Source organism: Aotus nancymaae, unplaced genomic scaffold, assembly GCF_030222135.1.
Source record: "Aotus nancymaae isolate 86718 unplaced genomic scaffold, 86718_ANA_hifiasm-v0.15.2.pri h1tg000011l, whole genome shotgun sequence".
Lineage (NCBI taxonomy): Eukaryota > Metazoa > Chordata > Mammalia > Primates > Aotidae > Aotus > Aotus nancymaae.
In genome coordinates this window covers 14,447,157-14,469,413 of record NW_026988422.1, presented here as the reverse complement: position 1 = coordinate 14,469,413, position 22,257 = coordinate 14,447,157, and the positions used below count along the sequence as shown (strand labels likewise).

Sequence of the window (22,257 nt, the reverse complement as noted above, 5' to 3'; positions counted from 1 at the left end):
TTTGAGAGCTCTTCTTGAAATTGATTTCTATTTTTGTTGCACTGTGGTCTAACAGTGTGCTTGGTATGATTTTAATTTTTCTCAATTTATTGAGACTTGCTTTATGACCAAGCATGTGGTCAATCTTAGAATACATTCTGTGTACAGATGAGAAGAATGTATATTCTGGGTTGTTGGGTTGAGTGTTCTGTAGATATGTATTAGGTACAATTGGTCAAGTGTTGAGTTTAAGTCCAGAGTTTTCTTGTTTTCTGGGTTGATGAGCTGTCTAATGCTGTCAGTGGGATGCTGAGGTCTCACACTATTATTATGTGGTTGTCTAAATCTTTTTGTAGGCCAGGAAGAACTTGTTTTATAAATATGCATGCTCTAATGTTGGGTGCATATATATTTAGGATAGTGAAGTCTTCCTGTTGGATTGTACTCTTTATTAACGTGATGCTCTTCATTATCGTTCTTAATTTTTATTAGTTTAAAGTCTGTTTTAGCAATATAAGAATAGAAACTCCTGCCCTTTTTTTGTTTTCCATTTACATGGTAGATCTTTCTCCATCCTTTTACTTTGAGCCAATGGATATAATTATATCTGAGATGGGTCTCTTGAAGACAACAGATGGTTTGTTCTTGCCTTTTTATCCAGTTTGGCACTTTAACTTTTAAGTGGGGTGTTTAGCCCATTTACATTCAATTAATATTGATATGTGTGATTTTTGATCCTGTCATGATGATGTTAACTGGTTGTTATGTAGGCTTGATTTTGTAGCTGCTTTATAGTGCCTGTCAGCGGTGTGCTAAAGTGTGTTTTTGTGGTAGCAGGTATTTTTTTTTTTTTTTTTTGAGTCCATGTTTAACATTGCCTTAAGGACGTCTTGTAAGACTGGTCTAGTTGAAATTATTCCCTCAGCATTTGCTTACCTGAGAAGGATTTTATTTCTCCTTCACTTACGAAATGTAGTATGGCAGGATGTGAAATTCTTGGTTGGAATTTCTTTTCTTTATAAGGACACTGAAAATAGGGCCCCAATCTCTTCTTGCTTGAAAGATTTCTGCTCAGCGGTCTACTGCTAGCCTGATAGGGTTCCCTCTGTATGTGACTTGAAATTTCTCTCTAGCTACCTTTAAGATTTTTTAAATTTTGCATTGTCCTTGGTGAATCTGATGACCATGTGCCTTGGGTTGGTCATCTTGTATAGTATCTAGCTGGGGTTCTTTGTATTTCTTGGGTTTGTATGTTAAACTCTTTAATGCGATTAGGGAAATTTTTGTGGAATGTATTCTCAAATATATTTTCCAAGTTGCTTATTCTCCTTCTTTCTCAGGAGTACCAATGTATCATAGATTTGTTCTCTTTATAGAACCCCATATCCCCATATTTTTCAGAGATTTGGTTCATTAAATTTTTTTCTTTATTTTTGTCTGACTGAGTTGATTCAAAGAAGCAGTTTTCAAGCTCTGAGATTCTTTCCTCATCTTAGTCTATTCTGCTGTTAATATTCCAATTGTATTATGAAATTCTTGTAGTGAGTTTTTTAGCTCTATAAGTTTGGTTTTCTTGTTTCTTAAAATGGTTTGATTTAATAACTTTAAAAAGTTTGTTTTTCTTTCTTATTTCATCTTTCAGCTCTTGGATCATTTTACTGAATTCTTTGGATTGGGTTTCAACTACCTCCTGAATCTCAATGAGATTCCTTGCCATCCAGATTCTGAACTTCATGTTTGTCATTTCAGTCATTTTAGACTGTTAAGAACTTTTTCTGGGGAGCTAGTAGACTTCTTTGGAGGAAAGGGGAACATCTGTATTTTTGAGTTGCTGGAGTTCTTATGCTGATTCTCATCTGGGAGAGCTGCTGTTTTTTTAATTGTGGTGTAAGTTAATTATAGTCAGTTGGCTTCATTTATGGATGTTTTCTTTTCTTTTTGAGACAGAGTCTCGCTCTGTCACCAGGCGCCAGGCTGGAGTGCAGTGGCGCAATCTCGGCTCACTGCAACCTCTGCCTCCCAGGTTCAAGCAATTCTCCTGCCTCAACCTCCTGAGTAGCTGGGGCTACACTATGCCCAGCTAATTTTTGTATTTTTTTAGTAGAGTGGGGGTTTCACTATGTTGGCCAGGATGGTCTTGATCTCTTGACCTCGTGATCCACCCACTTCAGCCTCCCAAAGTGCTGAGATTACAGGTGTGACATTTATGGATGTTTTCAAGGCCAAGGGCTCTGTATAGGATCTTTGTGTGTGGCGAATTGTTGTGCTTGGTTTCACAGATGTGTTTATTAGCAGAATAATTTTTGATGTTGTAGTTTGGGCCGCAGTCCAGTAGATGGCACTTAAGAGTAGTGGCCAGTAGCTGCGTTAATACCCAGCGGCACAGCTCTTTAGTACTTCTTTGTGTTTGCAGGTGTGCTCTGAAGTAGGGGTGAAGGAGTGGGAGAGATGGCCCACTTACCAGGTCCACTCCTGGGCCTTGGGGGAGCCCTCTCCAGTTACTGGCACTGTACCTGTGTTTTGTTGTTGTTGTTGGGCGTTCCAAGCCATGGGACCCCCTTGCACAAAGACTGTAGCAGGGAGATATGCCACATTCTTTCTGGACTGGCCCTGCAAAGGGAGGAAAGCCCCACTGTCACTCCAGCCCAGGAATCCATGCGTCTCATCCTTCTCAGTACTCTGAGAGTGAGGGCTCCTCCCCAACTCAAATGCTGGCTCCATACTCTTGAGTGGTGATCCACAGCCCTGGAAATCTGATTTGCTCTGCAGTTACCAGGAAACTACTCAGGTGCAGCAATGCACTCAGGCTGAGCTGCAGGGGCTGTGCTGGGGACCTGCTCCTGCAGGGTGGCAAGGCATGGGCCCTGGGAGTGACTGGCAGGCAGGAGGGCTTGCAGAGAGGATGTGCCCCAGTCCCACTGGGAAGCTGGCCCTACTCTCTCCTGGCCGTAAATTTTCCAAGCTTTTATGTTCTGTCTCCCTTTAAAACTGAAGGTCTTTAACAGTACCCACTAACTTCTTGAGTGCTTTGCTGCTTAGAAATTTCTTCCACCAGATACCCTAAATCATCTCTCTCAAGTTCAAAGTTCCACAAATCTCTAGGACAGGGGCAAAAATGCCACCATCTCTTTGCTAAAACATAACAAGGGTCATCTTTGCTCCAGTTCCCAACAAGTTTCTCATCTCCATCTGAGACCACCTCAGCCTGGACCTTATTGTGCATATCACTGTCAGGCTTTCGGTCAAACCCATTCAATAAGTCTTTAGGAAATCCCAAACTTTGTCACATTTTCCTGTCTTCTTCTGAGCCCTCCAAACTGTTCCAACCTCTGCCTGTTACCCAATTCCAAAGTTGCTTCCACATTTTCGGGTATCTTTTCAGCAGCTCCCCACTCTACTGGTACCAATTTACTGTATTAGTTCATTTTAATGTAGCTGATAAAGACATACCCAAGTCTGGGAAGAAAAAGAGGTTTAATTAGACTTACACTTCCAGATGGCTGGGAAGGCCTCAGAATCGTGACAGGAAGTAAAAGGCACTTTTTACATGTCAGTGGCAAGAGAAAATGAGAAAGATGCAAAAGTGAAAACCGTGATAAAACCATCAGATCTCATGAGACATATTCACTACCACGACAACAGTATGCAGAAAACTGCCCCATGATTCAAATGATCTCCCAGTGTGTCCCTCCCACAAACACGGGCATTATGGGAGTACAACCCAAGATGAGATTTACTTGGTTCTATTTCTTTGCTGGCGCTTTGCATTTTTTCCATTTCCTTCAAGTATATTCAAATTTTGCTCATGGAAGCATTTTTATGATGGTGATTTTAAATACTTGATCAGATAATTCTAATGTCTCTGTCATCTTAGTCTTGACAGCTATTGGTTTTCTTTTTTCACTCAGTTGGAGATTGCATTAGTCTATTCTTGCATTGCTGTAAAAAATGCCTGATATTGGGAAAGTTATAAGAAAAGAGGTTTAATTGGCTCATGGTTCCACAGGCTGTAAAGGATGCATGGCAGTACCTGCTTCTGGGGAGGCCTTTGGGAGCTTTTACTCATGGCAGAAGGCAAAGCAGGAGCAGGCGTCTTACATGGCAGGAGCCAGGACCAAGAGAGTGAGGGAGAAGGCGCTACACACCACACTTTCAAAACAGCCAGTTCTCATGATGACTCACTCACTATGGTGAGAACATCACTGAGGGGATGGTGCTAAACCTCCTCCCCATGGTCCAGTAACCTCCCACCAGGCCTCTCCTCCAACACTGGGGACTACAGTTCAACATGAGATTTGATGGGGACACAGATCCAGACCATATCAGGTGTCTTCCTGGTTTTTGGTATGAGTAACTTTTAACTGAATCCTAAAAACTTTCATTTTATATTATGAGACTTTGTATCTTTTACATCTTCCGTTTTTCTTGAAATTCTCAAACACTACTCTGACAAGGAGAGGGTCACCCAAGAAAGGGGGGCCTCTTTGTTACTGCTGTGTATGGGTGGGAGTTCCAGCTCCACATGTAGTTTCTATGATCCACCTGGCGGGGACGGCGAGTACTTATGGATAATGATGACAGTCCTGACTCTATTAGTGTTCTTCTGATACCACCCCTGAGGGGAGGGGGAAGAGTACCTTGTTAATGCCCTTGGGAGTGGAAGTCCAGGCTGTCATGTGGCCTCCGCAGGCATCTTGGTGGTGAGGGTGGGGGCGAGGCTGGTTACCAGCCAGCGTGAATAAATGTCTGGCTTCCTTCTTGACCTTCCCTAACATCATCCAGGGGGAGTGTTGGGACACCTAATTACAGCCCTGTGAGGGTGAAATGTCTAGCCTCCCCACTTCACCTTTGCTGATTTGGTTGGGGGTTGTACCTGAGTTTTTCTGTGGTGTTTGGAATGGAATAGTTATCGTCTAAAAGTTTTCTGTCTTGCTATGCTGCGCCTTTCCTGGGCTAGAGAAAGCAAGCTTCTGTTGGGGCTTCCTATATCTGTAGATCCGTTGGTGTTTCTGGGCTGCCAACTTACTCATCTCCGAGTCTGAAAGAATATCCAAGGCACTCGCCACAGTGTTGCTCCTCAGGTTCTAAGGCGCATAGTTGCTCGACTTTCTTCTCTCCCTTTTTTCAGAGTCTTCTTATGTTTGTTTTGCACATAATGTTCAGCTGCATTAATTGTAAATTGGTGATCTGTAGTTCATAGATGGCCTCAAGGTGTTTTAAAAGAAAACGGGGCCGGTTGGAGTGGAAAGGTCTACAATCCCTTATCCAAAACGCTTGGGGACAGATGTATTTTAGTGTTCAGAAATATTTCTGAAGATATATATGATATGATAAAGAAATCATTCCTGACATTTAATAAAAACAGTAAGGCAGACTTTATTCAGGAGGGCTACTGTATGGGGTTTTTGTAACAGGGAAGAGAGACGGGGGTGAACTCTGGATACAACAAAGCCATGTGGAGATTTATAGCCAAGGAACAGAGTGTGGGGATCAGTGAACAGAAACTTACTGAGAAGTAGGGTAATTCTTTAGTAGACTGTTTTAAGAGGACATTTGCTGAGGGCAAGCCAGGTGATAAGATAATAAGGGCAGAGTGATGAGGAATTTGATCAGATTATCAAAAGTGGGGAATTTTTTTTTAAATTAACTTGCAGGATTCTTGCTGCAATCAGACTAAATAGGTTAAGGACACAACTCAAGATCAGGAACTAGTCAGAAAAAGGACTCAGAGAAGCCTGACTCAAATTAGGTTAAAGGAGAGAGTCTTTGTCAACATGATACCACTAGCAAGTTCTGGACAGAATCCCAAAATCAAACAAACATCTTAGTACTTCTGCAGCAAAACATGAATATTCATACCAAGTTAAATAAAGACTATAAATAGCATGATTTCAGTTTATAAAACTTATGAATATCTGTTCAGGGCCAGGCCCAGTGGCTCATGCCTGTAATCCCAGCACTTTGGGGTCCCAGGTATGTCGATCTCTTGAGCCCGGGAGTTTGGGACCAGCCTGGCCAACATGGCGAAACCCTATCTCTACAAAAATAAGAATAATAATACCTATATTAGCTGGGCATGATGATGCGGGAGGATTGCTTGAGCCCAGGAGGCAAAGGTTGCAGTGAGCTGAGATTGTGCCACTGCACTACAGCCTGGGCAACAAAGCCAGATCCAGGAATGAAGGAATGAAGGAGGGAAGGAGGGAAGGGGAGAGGAGGAAGGAGGGAGGGAGGAAGGAAGGAAGGAGGGAAGGAGGGAGGAAAGAAAAAGGGAGGGAGGGAGGATGGAAAGAAAGGGAAAAAGGGAAAGAAGAGGAAGGAGGGAAGGAAGGAAGGAGGGAAGGAGGGAGGGAAGAAAAAGGGAGGGAGGGAGGATGGAAAGAAAGGGAAAAGGGGAAAAGAGGAAGGAGAGAAGGAAGGAAGGAATCACTTCTGATTTTAGAGCATCTTATGAGTTAGGAATTGTGAGTCTATTTCACTAACTGTGTTAGGTGGACTACAACATCTGCAGCTTGGCAACTTGGTCTCAGATCCCTCTGACTTCTATTTATAGTAACTGCACAACCTTTTGCAGGCATTTGGGCTTGTGTTCTTTGTGTCTTTAACCATTTAAAACTCTTATATTGATTGAGTTATTTTGCTAGTGACTGACTCATTGAAAAATAGTTTACTTTAAAAATCTAGTATTTAGTTTAATATGGAAACTTCTCTTGTTAACAATGGCCTCATCTTTCCTTAGATGAAGATGAGGAAAGTGAGGAATCAAGTGAAGAAGAATCTAGCTTGGAGAGTGATGAGGATGAGTCTGGATCTGAAGATGAGGTTTTTGATGATTCTATTTGCCCATCAAGTAAGTTAGATAAAAGCCTTGTATTCTCTGTGAAGTGTGACTATTGATTGGCAATACTGAGAAGGCCATTTTTTTGTCTGTTCTCAGATAATTCAAAGAAAGGATGATTTAAAATGTATGAAATAGAGTCTAATGAATGCCTTTTTTTAAAGTATAAGGATATTTATTGAACAATATTTAACTTCTATGTGCCAGGCATTTATCTGATGCTAGGGATACATCAAAGTATAAAATAAACTCCTCTGTCCTCATGGAGCTTATAGTCTAGTGGAGAAAGACAAACAGAATCTTAGAAAGTAGCACATGCTATGGGAAAAGAAATGAAGGGCATGCAGGAGTGAGGATGGAGAGGAACGTTGCTGTTTCCAATAGCATGGTCAGGGAAAGTGTTAACCAATACTTTTGGGGGCCCTCTGGATGATTTATTATCTGTTCTCTTAGGCAGCCATTTATGAGTGACAAATAATATGCACACAATTGACAGTTGATTCAGAGTTATAAATTATGTAGCAAGTTTAATTTTATAGAGAAATGCCAGACTGTAATTTGCATATTTGTTTTACAGTAATCTCCTTCTTTGACAAATCTATTCAGATTTTTGTGTGGCAAATCTTTGTAAGGGCATTTTGACTAGCTTCCTGGAAATGGTTGGCAGTTTATATTCACCGTTTTCACTGGTGAAACCAGTCAGGAGCTGCCAGACCAATTTCTTACAGTCTCGATAGATGAATGATTCAGTAGAGAAAAAACAAGTTTTGGGATCTATAATTTTTTTCCTAGACATTTCAAATAAAGCTTTAATTAAATTTTAAAAGTTTAATTTCAGATAAAGTTTGTATCTTGTTTTACTTTTGAATACGATGGTCTTAAAAATCATAATATTTATGAGTGAAATAGAGCACACAAACCTTCTAATGCCACTCATTTTATAGCAGGATAATTAAATGGCTTGAACAATGACTCACAGTATGGTGTACCATGAGGGCTGGACCTAAGCTTCCTGAATTCTATTTTAGTATTCTGTTTCTATATTCTCTATTACTTGGTGGATAAATGTGGCTCTTAGTGTGATATTGTAGAAATAATAGATAATATACTTGAATCCCATTCTGTTATACACCAGTTATGTCACCTCTCTGAGACTTGGTCTTCACTTATATATGGGAACAGTAGTTTCTGCCTTGTGGGGTCCATGAGCCTGGAGTGAGATAATGTACATAAAGGGCTTAGCACAGAGCCTGCTTCTGAGTACTGCTCAGAATATCAATACTATTATTATTATGGTTATTCTATTAATAATTTCAACCTGGAACAATTAAGCCATAAGTGTCTTAAAAGCTTGCTGGAGTGCATCCATAAATAGACATTATTGATTCTGAATCTCTAAAGTTCACAGTTCTAGTACTACCACATTCCACAGCAGATGAGGCTGGTTTTTATTTTAATTCTCTTGGCAGATTGTGATGTGACTCTTTTTGGGCTGGCCCTTCAACTTCGAGAGAAAAGGCTGGACATTGAGGAGGCTTTAGTTGAAGAAAAGAAAATTGTTGATAACCTCAAAAAGGAATATGAGACATTGTCAAAAAAAGTAGGCTTATTTATCCTCTCAAAATGCTATACATTCTCCTCGCTATAATATTGCCATTTCATAGCAATGACAATGTGAGGACTTCTCAGAAAAAAACATTTCAAATGTTAAGACCAGGTTTGTTTCTCCCTAAATTGTGGGGGACATTGCTCTTTTGATAATTGGAGTTACTTTATCTCAGTCATGGGTCTCCAGACTTTTCTGATGACATAAGTCTATAAGTAAAAAAAAAGAAAATGGAGAGCCCCTCCCCATATAATAAATGTACATGTATTTATAAATTGTATTTATGAACTATTATATGTTTCGTACAGTATAAAACATCCATAAAAACAGAAATTAAATAGAACAAGATAAAAATAAGTAGAAATAGAAACTCTGACATTTTCAATTTATACCCCAATAGATTATTTTGTTGATTCTCTGGGGTGCATGCATCCCATGTTGGAGATCACCAAGCTAAACTTCTGGCATAATATTGATCAATTTCTGCCTTAATCTGCCCACTTTCCGTCTTAGGTACTCTTCTGTAGAGCAATATCATTTAACTTGATTCATGTTCAGAAATATTTTTGATGTATTATTTCTCCTCTTGCAGATAGGAAATGATTTGGAAAACTTTCAGGTTATCTAGAACATGAAGAATGTGCTTTAGAAATACTATAGTTAGCAGTTTCATTGCTTTAAAGCAATGAAACTTTAATTTGTTGAAGTCATTATGATCAAAAAAGATTCCCACCATTCTGTCAAAGACATTCCATGCTGAGGGCTGCTTTTCATGCAGAAAATAAAGGGGACATGAAGACATGTCTTCTAGGCTCTTATTCACAAAACGCTTTAACTCTGGAGTCATAGAAATGATTGAAAGAGTGATGTGGATCATAACTTGGCAGAAAGAAAATAGTATGCATTCCTGAGTTGCAAACTGGGTTCATGCACTTAATCACAGCCCAACAAAGCAGATTCTGCTCATGCTTTATTTCCTCCCAAGATACCTTCATTCACCACCTTTAGGTGTCTGTTCATTGAGTCTTGTCACCATTTCACAACACTGGGCTTTCTACAGGTGAAAATTGTGGCAGCTAATCTGAATGCAGCAGAGGAGGCCCTGGAGGCTTATCAGCGAGAGAAGCAGCAGCGGCTGAATGAACTGCTGGTTGTGATTCCGCTCAAGCTCCACCAGGTGATGCATCTGGAGAGTCGCTCCACCCTGTCTGAGTCATCACACCCAAACTTTTCAGAGAAAGATTCATGCTTCCTAATGGGGAGAATCGTGGTTCTTTGCTGAGAATTCTACCTGTAGGATGACACCTAAATTGTCTTATCCACTGTCAGATTGTTATAAAAGACTAACATCAAAACATACCTATTTCCCTATGGCTCATTAGCACTTTGGAAATCAGTCATTTCAAGTGTAGAGGAATGAAGAGCCTATGATTTAAGAATGGAATGGCTCAGAGGTGAAATCTTGGCTCTTACACCAATGTCACTTTTCACACCATCTTTACCTGTGCATGGACTAATGATGCTAAAATGACCTTTGCTTAGTCTCTACTCATTGATGAGGGAGGTCAAGACAAAAGGGAAATATTTTCTCTTTTTTACTTATTCATTTCTACTTGAATTGCAACTTACATTAAATTGCAGGAATATATATCATTGAGAGAAAAGGCTCATTGTATTATCTTTTATCAGGTTAAGAGAAAAAGCTGTATTTCAGGAAAACAACAACATCAGCTTAATGTATGTTTTCTATAACCTGACCCAAACTGGATGAGCTATATGTAGCAGTTTGCCTAGTATGCCAGCCTTGAAATGTCTGTCACGTTGTTATACAGTGGATAATAGGCATGATCTGTGTGGGAGGATTTGCTCTCCCCACAGAGATGCGACATGGCTTTCTCTCTGACAACATCTCTCTGTGTTTGCCTGGCCACTGTCACTCGGTGAGGAAGATGGAGGAGCCCAAAGATGAGCTAAACAAGGGGCAGAGAAAGAAGTACACCTCTTATGCTTTCTGTTGCCACATAAAATCTGTGTCTTTGTCTGTTTTCTTTTTTATTTTGACTTGCGTTATGGTCGTAGATAGAGTATGTGGTATTTGGAGAAATACCTAGTGATCTTTCTGGGACTTTGGTCTTCTCTAACCATGCCTTGAGACGACTGCAAGAACGAATCCATGAGCTCCAGGAGGAAAATGCCAAGCAGCAAAAACTTAACAAAGAATGGAGAGAGAGACGCAAACAGCTCATCCGAGAAAAGAAAGAAATGACAAAAACCATACAGAGTGAGTATCTAAGCCCACTGCCTCACGGTACGTTTTCTTGGTAAGAAAGGGACTTTTCCAGGCGACTGTCTCCAAACTGTGAAAACAGTAATTGCAGACTCAGAACCATGGAGAAGGGAAATAAGAACAGCTTTACATCTTCCTACTCACTATTTCTCCTGTTACCATGAAAAGTTCACTGTCCTATTTTAAAGGGAGAAATCTTTTATCATAGAATCATCTTCTCTTTGTGTATGACTAAAATATAGAATAATACAATAATAACCAAGTACCCACTACCCAGCTTAAGAAAGAATACATTGAGATAGTCGAAGCCCCACCTCTTTCTAATGCGATTCTGCTGCTGCTCCTTCAGGGTTGACACCAGGTATGCACACATACATATGGATGTGTCCACACACAATATAGAAACCTACCTGCATATTTTTAACTGTGATGACATTTATATCATTTTGTGGTTTACTTTATTAAAACAAATTTTGACTTATTTGTAAGCTCAGATAGTTCATTCATTTTACTGCTACAAAATTCCATTGTATGAACATTAAAGACTTTATTTCTTTAACCTCCTATTGATGGATATTTAGGATATTTCTTACTTTTCATATTTATAGACAATGTTACAGTAAACCTACTTGTACACATCTCCTTGTGCACATGCGTGAGAAGGTGAATCCTAGTACTGGATCTCTGGGTTACAGAGGGATATGGACATTTTCAGCTCTCCTGGATATTACCAAGTTGCCCCCAAAGGGGTTGAACAAATTTCTCCTCCCTCTGGCAATATGTGAGAATTCCCCAGGCTCCGTATTGATACTATCAGACTTTAATATTTTTGCCAGCCTGCAAGATGTTAATATATTTCATTGTGGTTTTTATTTGCATTTTTTTTGATTGCTGGTGAAGTTAAACATCTTTATATACATTTATTTGCTATTTATTTATTTTATTTTCTGTAACTTGCCTGTCCTATCCTTTGCCCATTTTCAGTTTCTATTTTTTGTTTTTAAATTGATTTTAGGGAGTTCTTAATATATTCTTGTTGTCCATTAAATGCACTGCAAATCTCTTCTGGTTTGTAGCTTGTCTTTTTTTTTTTTTGGAGATGGAGTCTTACTCTGTCACCTAGGCTGGAGTGCAGAGGTGTGATCTCGGTTCACTGAAACCTCTGCTTCCTTGGCTCAAGCAATTCTCCTGCCTCAGCTTCCCGAGTAGCTAGGATTACAGGCACATGCCACTATGCATAGCTAATTTTTGTATTTTTTAGTAGAGATAGGGTTTCTCCATGTTGGCCAGGCTGGTCTCAAACTCCTGACCTCTGATGATCTGCCTGCCTCGGCCTTCCAAAGTGCTGGGATTACAGGAATGAGCCACCATGCCCAGCCATCTTTTTTTTTTCTTTTTAACTTTGTCTAGTGAATCTTTTGGATACAGATGTTTTAAATCTTAATATAGTAATTTTTATCAATCTACTTAATTATGGTTTATGCACTATGCGTATGTGTGTGTGTCTTCTTAAGAAATCCTTTCCTATTTGGAGGTCATAAAGATATTTTTTGGTCCAGCAATTCCACTCCTGGGTATATATCCAGAGAAAATGAAATTAGTAACCAGTATGCAGAAGAGATATCTGCATTCCTATGTTCACTGCAGTATTGTTTGCAATTGCCAAGATACAGAATCAACCTAAGTGTCCATAAATAGATGCATGGATAAGGAAAATGTGGTATATATACACAATGAGATACTATTCAGCGTTAAAGATGGAAATCCTATGATGTTTAACAGCATGGATAAACTTGGAGGACAATATGGTAAGTGAAATAAGAGGCACAGAAAGAAAATACCACCTGACATCACTTATAAGCAGAGCATAAAAAAGTTAAACCCATAGAAACAGAATATAATGATGGTTACCAGGGTCTGTGGTTGTGTATTGGGGTACAGTCTGGGGAGACGCTGGCCACAGGATGCAAAATTTCAGTGAGATTCAAAGAACAATTTCAAGAGATCTATTGTACAGTATGATGACTATAGTTAATAACAATGTATTATATTCTTGAAAATTGCTAAGAGTAAATTTTAAGTGTTCTCACAACAAGAAAAAAAGTATGTGAGGTAATGCGTAAGTTGAGTAGCTCAATTTAGCCATTCCATAATGTATGTGTATTTCAAAACAGCATGTTGTACATGATACATACAACTTTTGTCAATTTAAAAAGATCATTTTCAGTAGTTTCCTAATTAGTAGTGCCCTTCACATTTGGGTTTTTAACCCACTTAAAATTGAAGTATATAGTATAAGATGTATAGTGTAAAGATAATTGTCTTTTAAAACACTTTTGTAATATCTGATATGTGGAACATAACATACAAGTGGTGGAGTATTGCAACAGAATGAATCCTGGGAACCCACCACCCAACTTATTAACTATATTAGCAACACTGTAACATCTGCCTGTGTGCATTCTGTCTGTCCCATTCTCTGTCTCCCCATATTCAGAGACAACTACTATTCCCAATTTTATGTTTAGCATTCCCTCTCATTAAAAAAAGTTACGACATATTTATACGTATTTCTAAATAATATATTGCGTTAGGACTTGGCAGAAATATTATACCAGCTGTAGCCATTTGAAACATACTCTTTCATTTAGTATTATATTCATAAGATTAGATGTGATATAGCATAGAGCTGTTATTTGTTTTCACTGTTGTAAAATATGTGGTTCTACCGAAATTACTTATTCTTCTGCTGACAGTGGACATTTAAATTGTTTTATATTTTTTTGCTTTGACAATTCTGCTATGAAAATTCCTGTACATGGTATATGTTTACAGGCATTTCTAAAAGTATAAGGGTTTCATACCTAAAAGTAGAACAGCTGGGTCATAGGGCATATAAGGGTTTAAACAATCAATGTTAACTTGTCTTCCAGAATGATTATACCAATTTACACTCCAGCCAGTGGTAGTTAAGAGTCCCCTTTGAGCTACGTACATCATTGAAAGTAAATAATCTTATTAGACTTGAAATTTTTGTGGAACTGGAAAGTATATAGTGGTAACTCATGGTCTGAATTGCATTCTCCTAACCACTAATAAGGTTAAGCACATTTTGTATGTCTTTGGGCCTTTAATGTTTCCTATTCTATAAAATGTCTGTTCATGTATTTTGTTCATTTTTCTCTTGATTTGTTTGCCTTTTAAAAGTTGACATGTAGGAATTAATATTTTTATACTAATCCTTTGTTGCTTATATGTTTTCCAAATATCTGCCTTTGTTTTTTTGTTTTCACTTTTATGGAGGCTTTATTTTATTTATTTATTTATTTTTTTGAGACCGAGTTTTACTCTTGTTGCCCAGGCTGGAGTGCAATGGTGGAATCTCAGCTCACCTCAACGTCCACCTCCCAGGTTCAAGCCATTCTCCTGCCTCAACCTCCCAAGTAGCTGGGATTACAGGCATGCACCACCACACCCAGCTAATTTTTTGTATTTTTAGTAGAGATGGGGTTTCTTCATGCTGGTCAGGCTGGTCTTGAATGCCTGACCTCAGGTGATGCACTCTCTTCGGCCTCCCAAAGTTTTGGGATTACAGGCATGAGCCACTGCACCCAGCTGAGGCTTTTTAAAGGTAATTAAAAATTTGTTTTAAATTCTTATTTTTTTGTGGGTACATAGTAGGTATGTATATTTATGAGATATATGGGGTATTTTGATGCAGAGATACGATGTCTAATAATCACATCAGGGTAAGTGGGGTATCGTCACCTCAAGCATTTATCTTTTGTGTAGCAAACAATACAATTATACTCTTTTAGTTATTTTTAAATGTGCAATTAAGTTATTACTGACTATAGTAACCCTGTTGGGCTATCAAATACCAGATCTTATTCATTCTAACTATTTTTGTACCCATTAACCGTTCCCACATCCCCCACCTCACTATCCTTCCCAGACTCTAGTAACTATCATTCTACTCTCTATCTCCATGAGTTCAGTTGTTTTAATTTTTAGCCCCCACAACTAAGGGAGAGCGTGCAGTTTGTCTTTATGTGCCTGGCTTATTTCACTTCATGTAATGACTTCAGTTCCATACATGTTATTGCAAATGACAAGATCTCTCACTCCTTGAGACAGGGTCTCACTCTGTCTCCCAGGCTGGAGTGCAGTAACACAATCATGGCTCACTGTAGCCTTGACCTCCTGGGCTCAGGTGATCCTTCTGGGTAGCTGGGACTACAGGTGTACACCCCCACACCTGGCTAATTTTTTTGCATGTATGGTATCTTGCTATTTTGCCCAGGCTGGGCTCAAGCAATCCACCTGCCTCAGACTCAGAAGCCTTAGGATTACAGGTATGAGTCACTGTGCCCAGACGGATCTTATTATTTAATGACTGAACAGCACTCCATTGTCTACATGTACCACATTTTCTTTATCTATCTTTATCCATTGTTAATGGACAGTTAATTTGCTTCCAAATCTTAGCTATTGTGAATAGTGCTGCAGTAAATATGGGAATGTAGGTATCTCTTCAATATACTGATTTCCTTTCTTTTGGGTAATTATCTAGCAGTGGGATTGCTGCATTATATGGTAGCTCTGTTTTTAATTTTTTGAGGAATCTCCAAACTGCTCTCCAAGTGGCTGTACTAATTTACATTCTCACTTTTTCTCTGCATCCTCACCAGCATTTGTACTGCCTGTTTTTTGGGTAAAAGCCATTTTAACAGGGGTAAGATGATATCCCTTTGTAGTTTTGATTTGCATTTCTCTGATGACCAGTGATGGTGAGCACCTTTTCATACGCCTGTTTGCCAGTATGTCTTCTTTTGAGAAATGTCTCTTCAGATCTTTTGCCCATTTAAAAACTGGATTAGTGGATATTTTCCTGTAGAGTTGTTTGGGCTCCTTATATATTCTGGTTATTAACCCCTTGTCAGATGAATAGTTTGCAAATATTTTCTCCCATTCTGTGGGTCGTCTTTTTACTTTGTTGATTGTTTTATGGTGGCTTTTGATGAACAATAACTGTGTGATTTTAATTTATCAATCTTTTATTTTAGGGTTAATAATTTCTAAGTCTGTTTTTTAAATTGCAGTGCAGGTACGTTAAAATTTACTATTTCAACCGTTTGCAAGTGGACAGTCCAGTGGCACTAAGTACATTCATATGATTGTGCAGCTATCACCAGCATCCATCTCCAGAGCATTTTCAGCTTCCCAAGCTCCACTAAACACTAACTCCCATGTTGTCTCCCTCAGCTCCAGGAAACCGCCACTCTACTTTCTGTCTCTATGAACTCGACTACTTGAAGTTCTTCATAGCGAGGAGAGTAATACAGGATTTGTCTTTTTGTGAATGGCTTATTTCATTTAGCATAATGGCTTTCAGGTTCATCCACACTGTAGCATGTGTCAGAATTTTCTTCCTTTTTAAGGCAAATAATATTCCATTATATGTACATGCCACATTTTATTCACCCATTTATTTGTCAATGGGCAATTGGATTGCTTCCTACTTTTTAGCTATTGTGAATTGTACTGTGATGAACATGAATGTACAAATATCTGTGTATGTCTCTACTTCCATATCTTTTTTTTTTTTTTTGAGATGGAGTTTTGCTCTTGTTACCCAGGCTGGAGTGCAATGGCGCGATCTCGGCTCACCGCAACCTCCGCCTCCTGGGTTCAGGCAATTCTCCTGCCTCAGCCTCCCGAGTAGCTGGGACTACAGGCGCACGCCACCATGCCCACCTAATTTTTTTTTGTATTTTTAGTAGAGACGGGGTTTCACCATGTTGACCAGGATGGTCTCGATCTCTTGACCTCGTGATCCACCCACCTCAGCCTCCCAAAGTGCTGGGATTACAGGTGTGAGCCACCGCGCCTGGCTACTTCCGTTTCTTTTGGATATGTTCCCAGAAGTAGGATATATGGCTGGACCATATGGCTTAGAAGTGATGAATAACGCTGCAGTTGGCTTGTTGCCTTTCTGTATCCCTAGATCCAATGGGGAAGAATAGGAGAGCCTAGAACATGGGGGTGAGAAGGAGTAAGTCCTCTCCATTTTAGGGAGAGCACAGCTCATGGCCATGGGGAAGGAGGGTAGTAGTGTTTCAGAAGACTTTCTGTCCCTAGTGAGCACTAGTTGGCCTTGTCATCTCAGGAGAAGGACATTAGGCTGGCTCCACAATGGAGCTGGCAAGGACCAGACCACACGTTCTGGTATATGAGGCTGCCGTGTGAGAGGGCAACCCCTTGTTTGGGGGTGGGACTGCCTGAGGGGAATCAAAGTTCTTACTGAGAGAGGCCAGGCAGGTAGCCACAGGCCAGCACACATGTGCACAGCATCCATTCGTCATTTGATTTGCCTCGCTAATGACGATGGCCACCACATTATACATGTCCCTGGGGCACCACTCATCTACAACAGAAAGTGAATAGCCCCTCCTGGACTGTGTACAATGGCAGCCATGCCAATCATACTATTCTAATTCAAACATAAATCATAACAATTATGCCCAAATGCAAATTTCTGCACTATAAAAGAATTGAATCATCTTGCTACATATTCCTTCAAACTTCGCTTAGGGGACAGTCTGGTCACTGAGAAAGTCCTGTTATAAGATTGTTTTCTTGGAGAGGTGTTCTAGAAAGAATTATCAAATGTAAAATATATTGCATGTTAGATATTACATGCTAGATAATTGCTAAGAAGAAAAATTAAAAATGGATTGAGAAAAAAGTGCTGAGGTCCGAGGGAGACAGGGAAGGGCGCCGTGGAAAGGCAGCACGTCTGATTATATGTAGCTCTCCCTGGTTAGAAGAGAAGAGCCTGCTCTTAGCCACAGCTCCAGTCTCAGCTTGCTTTTAGTAAATGGGCTGGGAGGAGCAAGCCATGTGGATCTCTGGGGAAGAGCAGTTCAGATTAAAGGAACTGAGGCTGGGGTGACTCTGGCATCTGAGAAGCACAGAGGAGGCCAGTGTGTCTAGAGTAGGGTGCTGAGGAGGAGAGGCAAGAGAAAGCAGCGGGGGAGAGAAAGGAGGGTAGGCAGGCCGACCATGCAGGGCCTCCTGAATTCCCAAAGGGACTGTCATTATTTACTTGGAGTAAGTTGGACAGTTTTCTGAAGTGCTTGCTCTATTCTTAATACTAGATGCTGTAAAGCTCCATATTTGAAAAAATGAAAAGCTCATAATCTAGATGGTGCCCGTTAGCAGTCTGAGGAGGGGCGGATCAGTGCGTAAGCCAGTTGGTGGGAACAATGAGTCAGTTTCACACAGGATTCGGAAGCTGAAAAGACAATACTGAATTGGCATTTTAAATGAGGAAAGCAGTAGGCAGAAAGTAACAGAAGAAAAATCACTGATGACGTAAAATCTTTCACCTCTTGCAAAAGCAGTTCCTTAGAACTTTACTGTTCCTGGTGTTCATTTATAACAATGGGAGCTATTGAACAACCCGAGCCAGTGACTGTCTTCTTTTAGAAATGGAGGAAACAGTCCGTCAACTCATGATCAGCAAGTTTGGCCGTGTGGTAAACCTAGAAGCCCTTCAGACGCTTTCTGTTAATACAACACTTGAAGAACTGAAGATCAGAAAACTTCGAAAGGAGCTAGCGAATGCGAAGGAGATGAAGATGTGGGAGGTAAGGAGGAGAGGGCAGGTGATCTGTGGTTGAATCTGGCTGGAGGCAAGAAATTCCAGGGAGCTGTAAGAGGTACCTGAGAAGCATCTGGAGCTGGTCCGTGGACCCCCTTTGGCTGCCCCAGGATCTTAGGCCTGTCTTGGCTTCCTTCCTGTTCACTTAGTTAGAGGGACTTGTTTATCTTGGAGTGAGAGCACCAGCACTAGGTTTTGGGGCCCAGGGTGCATATAAATATGATGTGAAATGGATGAAAGATTATGGAGAGATCTCATTTTGAGGCCTACATTAATGTATAAATGCTCTGCAGACAAAAAACATATTAAAAAATGCTCAATATCACTAACTAGAAAAATGAAAATTAAAACCACAATGAGATAAGATATCATCTCACACCAGTCAGATAAAGAAAATGTGCTGTGTGTATGTATATGTATATGGAATACCATGAATTACTATGCAGCCATAAAAAGAATGAAATCATGTCCTTTGCAGAAGCAGATAGAGCTGGAGGCCATTATCCTAAATGAAATAACTCAGAAAATCACATATTGAATGTTCTCACTTATAAGTGGGAGCTAAACAATGGGTACATGTGGACACAAAGATGAAAATAATAAACACTGGAGACTCCCCAAGCAGGGAGGATGGCAGTGGTGAGGGTTGAAAAATTACCTATTCGGTACAGGGTTCGCTATCTGGGCGATGGGTCCACTAGAAACCCAAACCTCACTATTATACACTATATCCAAGCAACAAACTTGTACATGTACCCCTGAACCTAAATTTTTTAAAAGATTATAAATGCTCTGACAGCTTTAGAAATGGAGCAGCTATCCTCTCAGGCTCGAATTGTGTCACCGATGGCTTTTGTATGCTGTACCAATTTGGAAATTATGAAACACCTCTAAGCAATAAATTTTGTAACAAGGCATAGACTGTTTGGCTACAGAATCTTAGAGGATGTTAATGCTTACATATTGTTCCCTGAGCCATGAGATGAGAGCCACGAGCCGTGCCCTGGTTCCAGCCTGATTCGGAGGTAGGAACGTTGACAGAGATCTGAGTCCACAGATCATGATGACGCCTCCAGTTTCCTGTCTTATTTCTTTAGCAGATGGGGTAGGAGGAGTGCTTCCTAGTGCTGTGTTGTCCAGTGGCCCCATCTCAACTTTTCTAATCTAAGATGTACCACTGTAGTTTAAAGAAGCAAATAGTGTTCATGTCGGTGGGACTGGTCCCTATTAAGGGAATGCTGGAGATAATATATGCAATCTAAAATAATTTTCTGGAAGCCTGGGCAATATAGTGAGACCCTGTCTCTACAAAAAATAAAATATTAGCTGGGTGTGGTGTTGCGCACCAGTGGTCCCAGCTACTTGAGAGGCTTAGGTGGAAGATCACTTGAGCCCAAAAGCTCGAGACTGCAGTGAGCAACTGATGGAGCAACAGGAAAACAAAAGAAAGCTGTTATACAGACGTATGGCCATTCGAGCCATCTACCTTAAGGATCCTGGGCGAAGACTGGGGAAAGTTAGCTGCTGAAATTATCATCCTTCCTTTTAAGTAATGAGGACCAGCAATCAGTATGCATACTAATTTCATTCTTCAAGAATACAGTGATGCCCATCTCTATCTTATTTATACTCACTCCTATTCTCGAGCATACTTATATTCTTAACTTTAATCAAACCAGGCCCAATGCAGTTGTTTGTTATTTTCACGTTGGCTTCTGATTATATTTTCATGTGTGCACATTGCTCCATCTGCCTGATGATTCTGACCAAATCTGGACACTCATTTTTCTTTATTTCCTCTCTTACTTACTACATCTATTTTGCATCTTTCTACCTTGGTAGCAAAAAATTGCTCAAATGCGATGGGAACTGATGATGAAAACAAAAGAACACACCAGAAAGCTTTATCAGATGAATGATTTGTGTGTTGAAAAGAAGAAACTTGATTCTCGGTTGAATACGCTACAGAATCAGCAGGTATGTTCTTTTTCTTCAGACCCTTTTTCAGAATTGAGGAAGCTCTGTTAAAGATAGCTTATTCACAAGAATGTTAAGCATTTAAACAAATTTGCTTGATCTTGGACCACTTCCGGGCCATCTGCATCCCTAAGGACACCGAGTTGGTGTTAGCCACATTACAGTGGGCCTGAGGGACTAGCTTTATTGGATGCCTCTTGGGTGCCATGAACTCATATAAGTACTTATCAGTAGAATTGCCTTGGTCCTGGAGAGGTAAGGTTACTTAGGTATAAGTAATGACACCATTATATTCCCTGAGTTTGGCGTCAGACATCTATTTCCAGTATCTGTTTATTTCATTTGACTTGAAGTGGGCATCTTGAATGGTGAAGTCTACCCTGTTATCTTATTTAAATGCTTGTTACTTTGTGTGGGTTTTAACTTGCTATTATCTAATATTTAGTCAGCCTAACATTGCACTTAATACATTGTATGTGGTAGAAAATACTTAATAAATATTTACCCAATCCAAATCTTGCCCTCTAGAGACGTAACACATGTATGGCATATTCTAAACTCTATGTTATATACTTACAATATTATCTGCAAAAAGACCAGCTGTTTCCCTTGGTCTTCTTTGCTTTATGTTTTCCTTCAGCACCCTGGAAATGGTCTAAGCTAGGTGTTCCAACAGTTTGGTCCCCTGAAGAAGAGCATCAGCCTCACCAGGGAACTTGTTTGAAATGCAGGTCCTAGGGTGCCAACCCAGGTGTACTGCTTCAGAAGCCCTTGGGGAGAGCCCAGCAGTCTGCATTAACCAGCCTTCCCGGGGATTCTGAAGCATGCTAGAGTTTAACAATCACTGGTCTAAGCAAAAGTTTTAAAGTAAGAAGTAATGCTCTTTATTCCATGAAATGTGAATTAGAAGGATTTTGAAGGCTTATAATTGAAGATTAGATGTGAAAGGAAGACTAGAATTTGAATATTCAAATTCTATTTGAATATTGAAAATTCAAATAGAATTTGAAAAGTTTCTACGAGTAACTTTTAAGTGAAAGATCAAGGCAGTGTTTGACAAGGTTAATGCCTAACCCAAATCTTCACAGACTGAGCAGTCAGTCAACATTTGTTGACTTGATGTGCTTTGATCAGTCCAGATACATTGGAGAGGAAAAAGCTTAGAGGCAGGAGATCAGTTGAATGGGAGAGGAAATTACTAGTATCTGTCTCTTTACACAGAATATCTTTACATGCATGGTGTCTTCACATGGGATATCTCATATAATCCTCAAAACACTACTTTCTAAAGCTCAGAGGAGTTCAGTCACTTGCTGAAGCTCTCAGAGCTAATGCATGGTGAAGTTAGTTTTGAAATTCAGATCTGTCTGCCTCCAATGCTGACTCCATTGCTTCTCACAATTGACCGTTGCTTCTTAACAATGATGTAGGCATGAATTGGGATATAGTTGATGACAACAAAAATGTGTCAAATGTCAAAAGACATTTTAAAGTAAGAATAGCCAAAATTTGATTGAATCTGGTGAGAAGAAGGAGGGGAAAGTTAGGAGACTTCAAAGTTACCAGCTGGAATGACGGCATGAGTTGGTGTATCAGGCATGCTTTTAGCTGCAAGTAACCGAACGCCCTATTGAGAGGAGCTTAAATAAATAGGAGTCATTTTTGTCACTTGGCAAGAAGTCTAGAGGGAGATGAGTGTACAGGCTTTGGTTTTGTAGGCCCATGATGCCAGAGCCGGTAACTCTGTGATTTTCCCAAAGCTTCCTTCAAAGTCACACGACAGCTGCTTCAGCTCCTATGTTTCACATCCGTGCACCAGCCTCTTCAGTCCCTTTTATTAAGAAGCAAAAGTTTCAGATTATAGCCGCATAGCTCCCTCTAGCTGGAAGAGAAAATATGTAAGG

General features: G+C 39.9%; 1 protein-coding gene across 1 annotated transcript in view; it reads left to right on the top strand.

The window, feature by feature from the left end:
• The window catches only part of LOC110567868 (cilia- and flagella-associated protein 44-like), a 30,544-nt gene that overhangs the window by 6,012 nt on the left and 2,275 nt on the right, over nucleotides 1-22,257 (top strand). Inside the window, exons 2-6 of the mRNA XM_064374611.1 lie at nucleotides 6,719-6,829; nucleotides 9,484-9,600; nucleotides 10,503-10,704; nucleotides 18,202-18,362; nucleotides 20,219-20,353. Coding sequence (XP_064230681.1) covers nucleotides 6,719-6,829; nucleotides 9,484-9,600; nucleotides 10,503-10,704; nucleotides 18,202-18,362; nucleotides 20,219-20,353 — 726 coding nt within the window. The remainder of the gene's footprint in view (nucleotides 1-6,718; nucleotides 6,830-9,483; nucleotides 9,601-10,502; nucleotides 10,705-18,201; nucleotides 18,363-20,218; nucleotides 20,354-22,257) is intronic.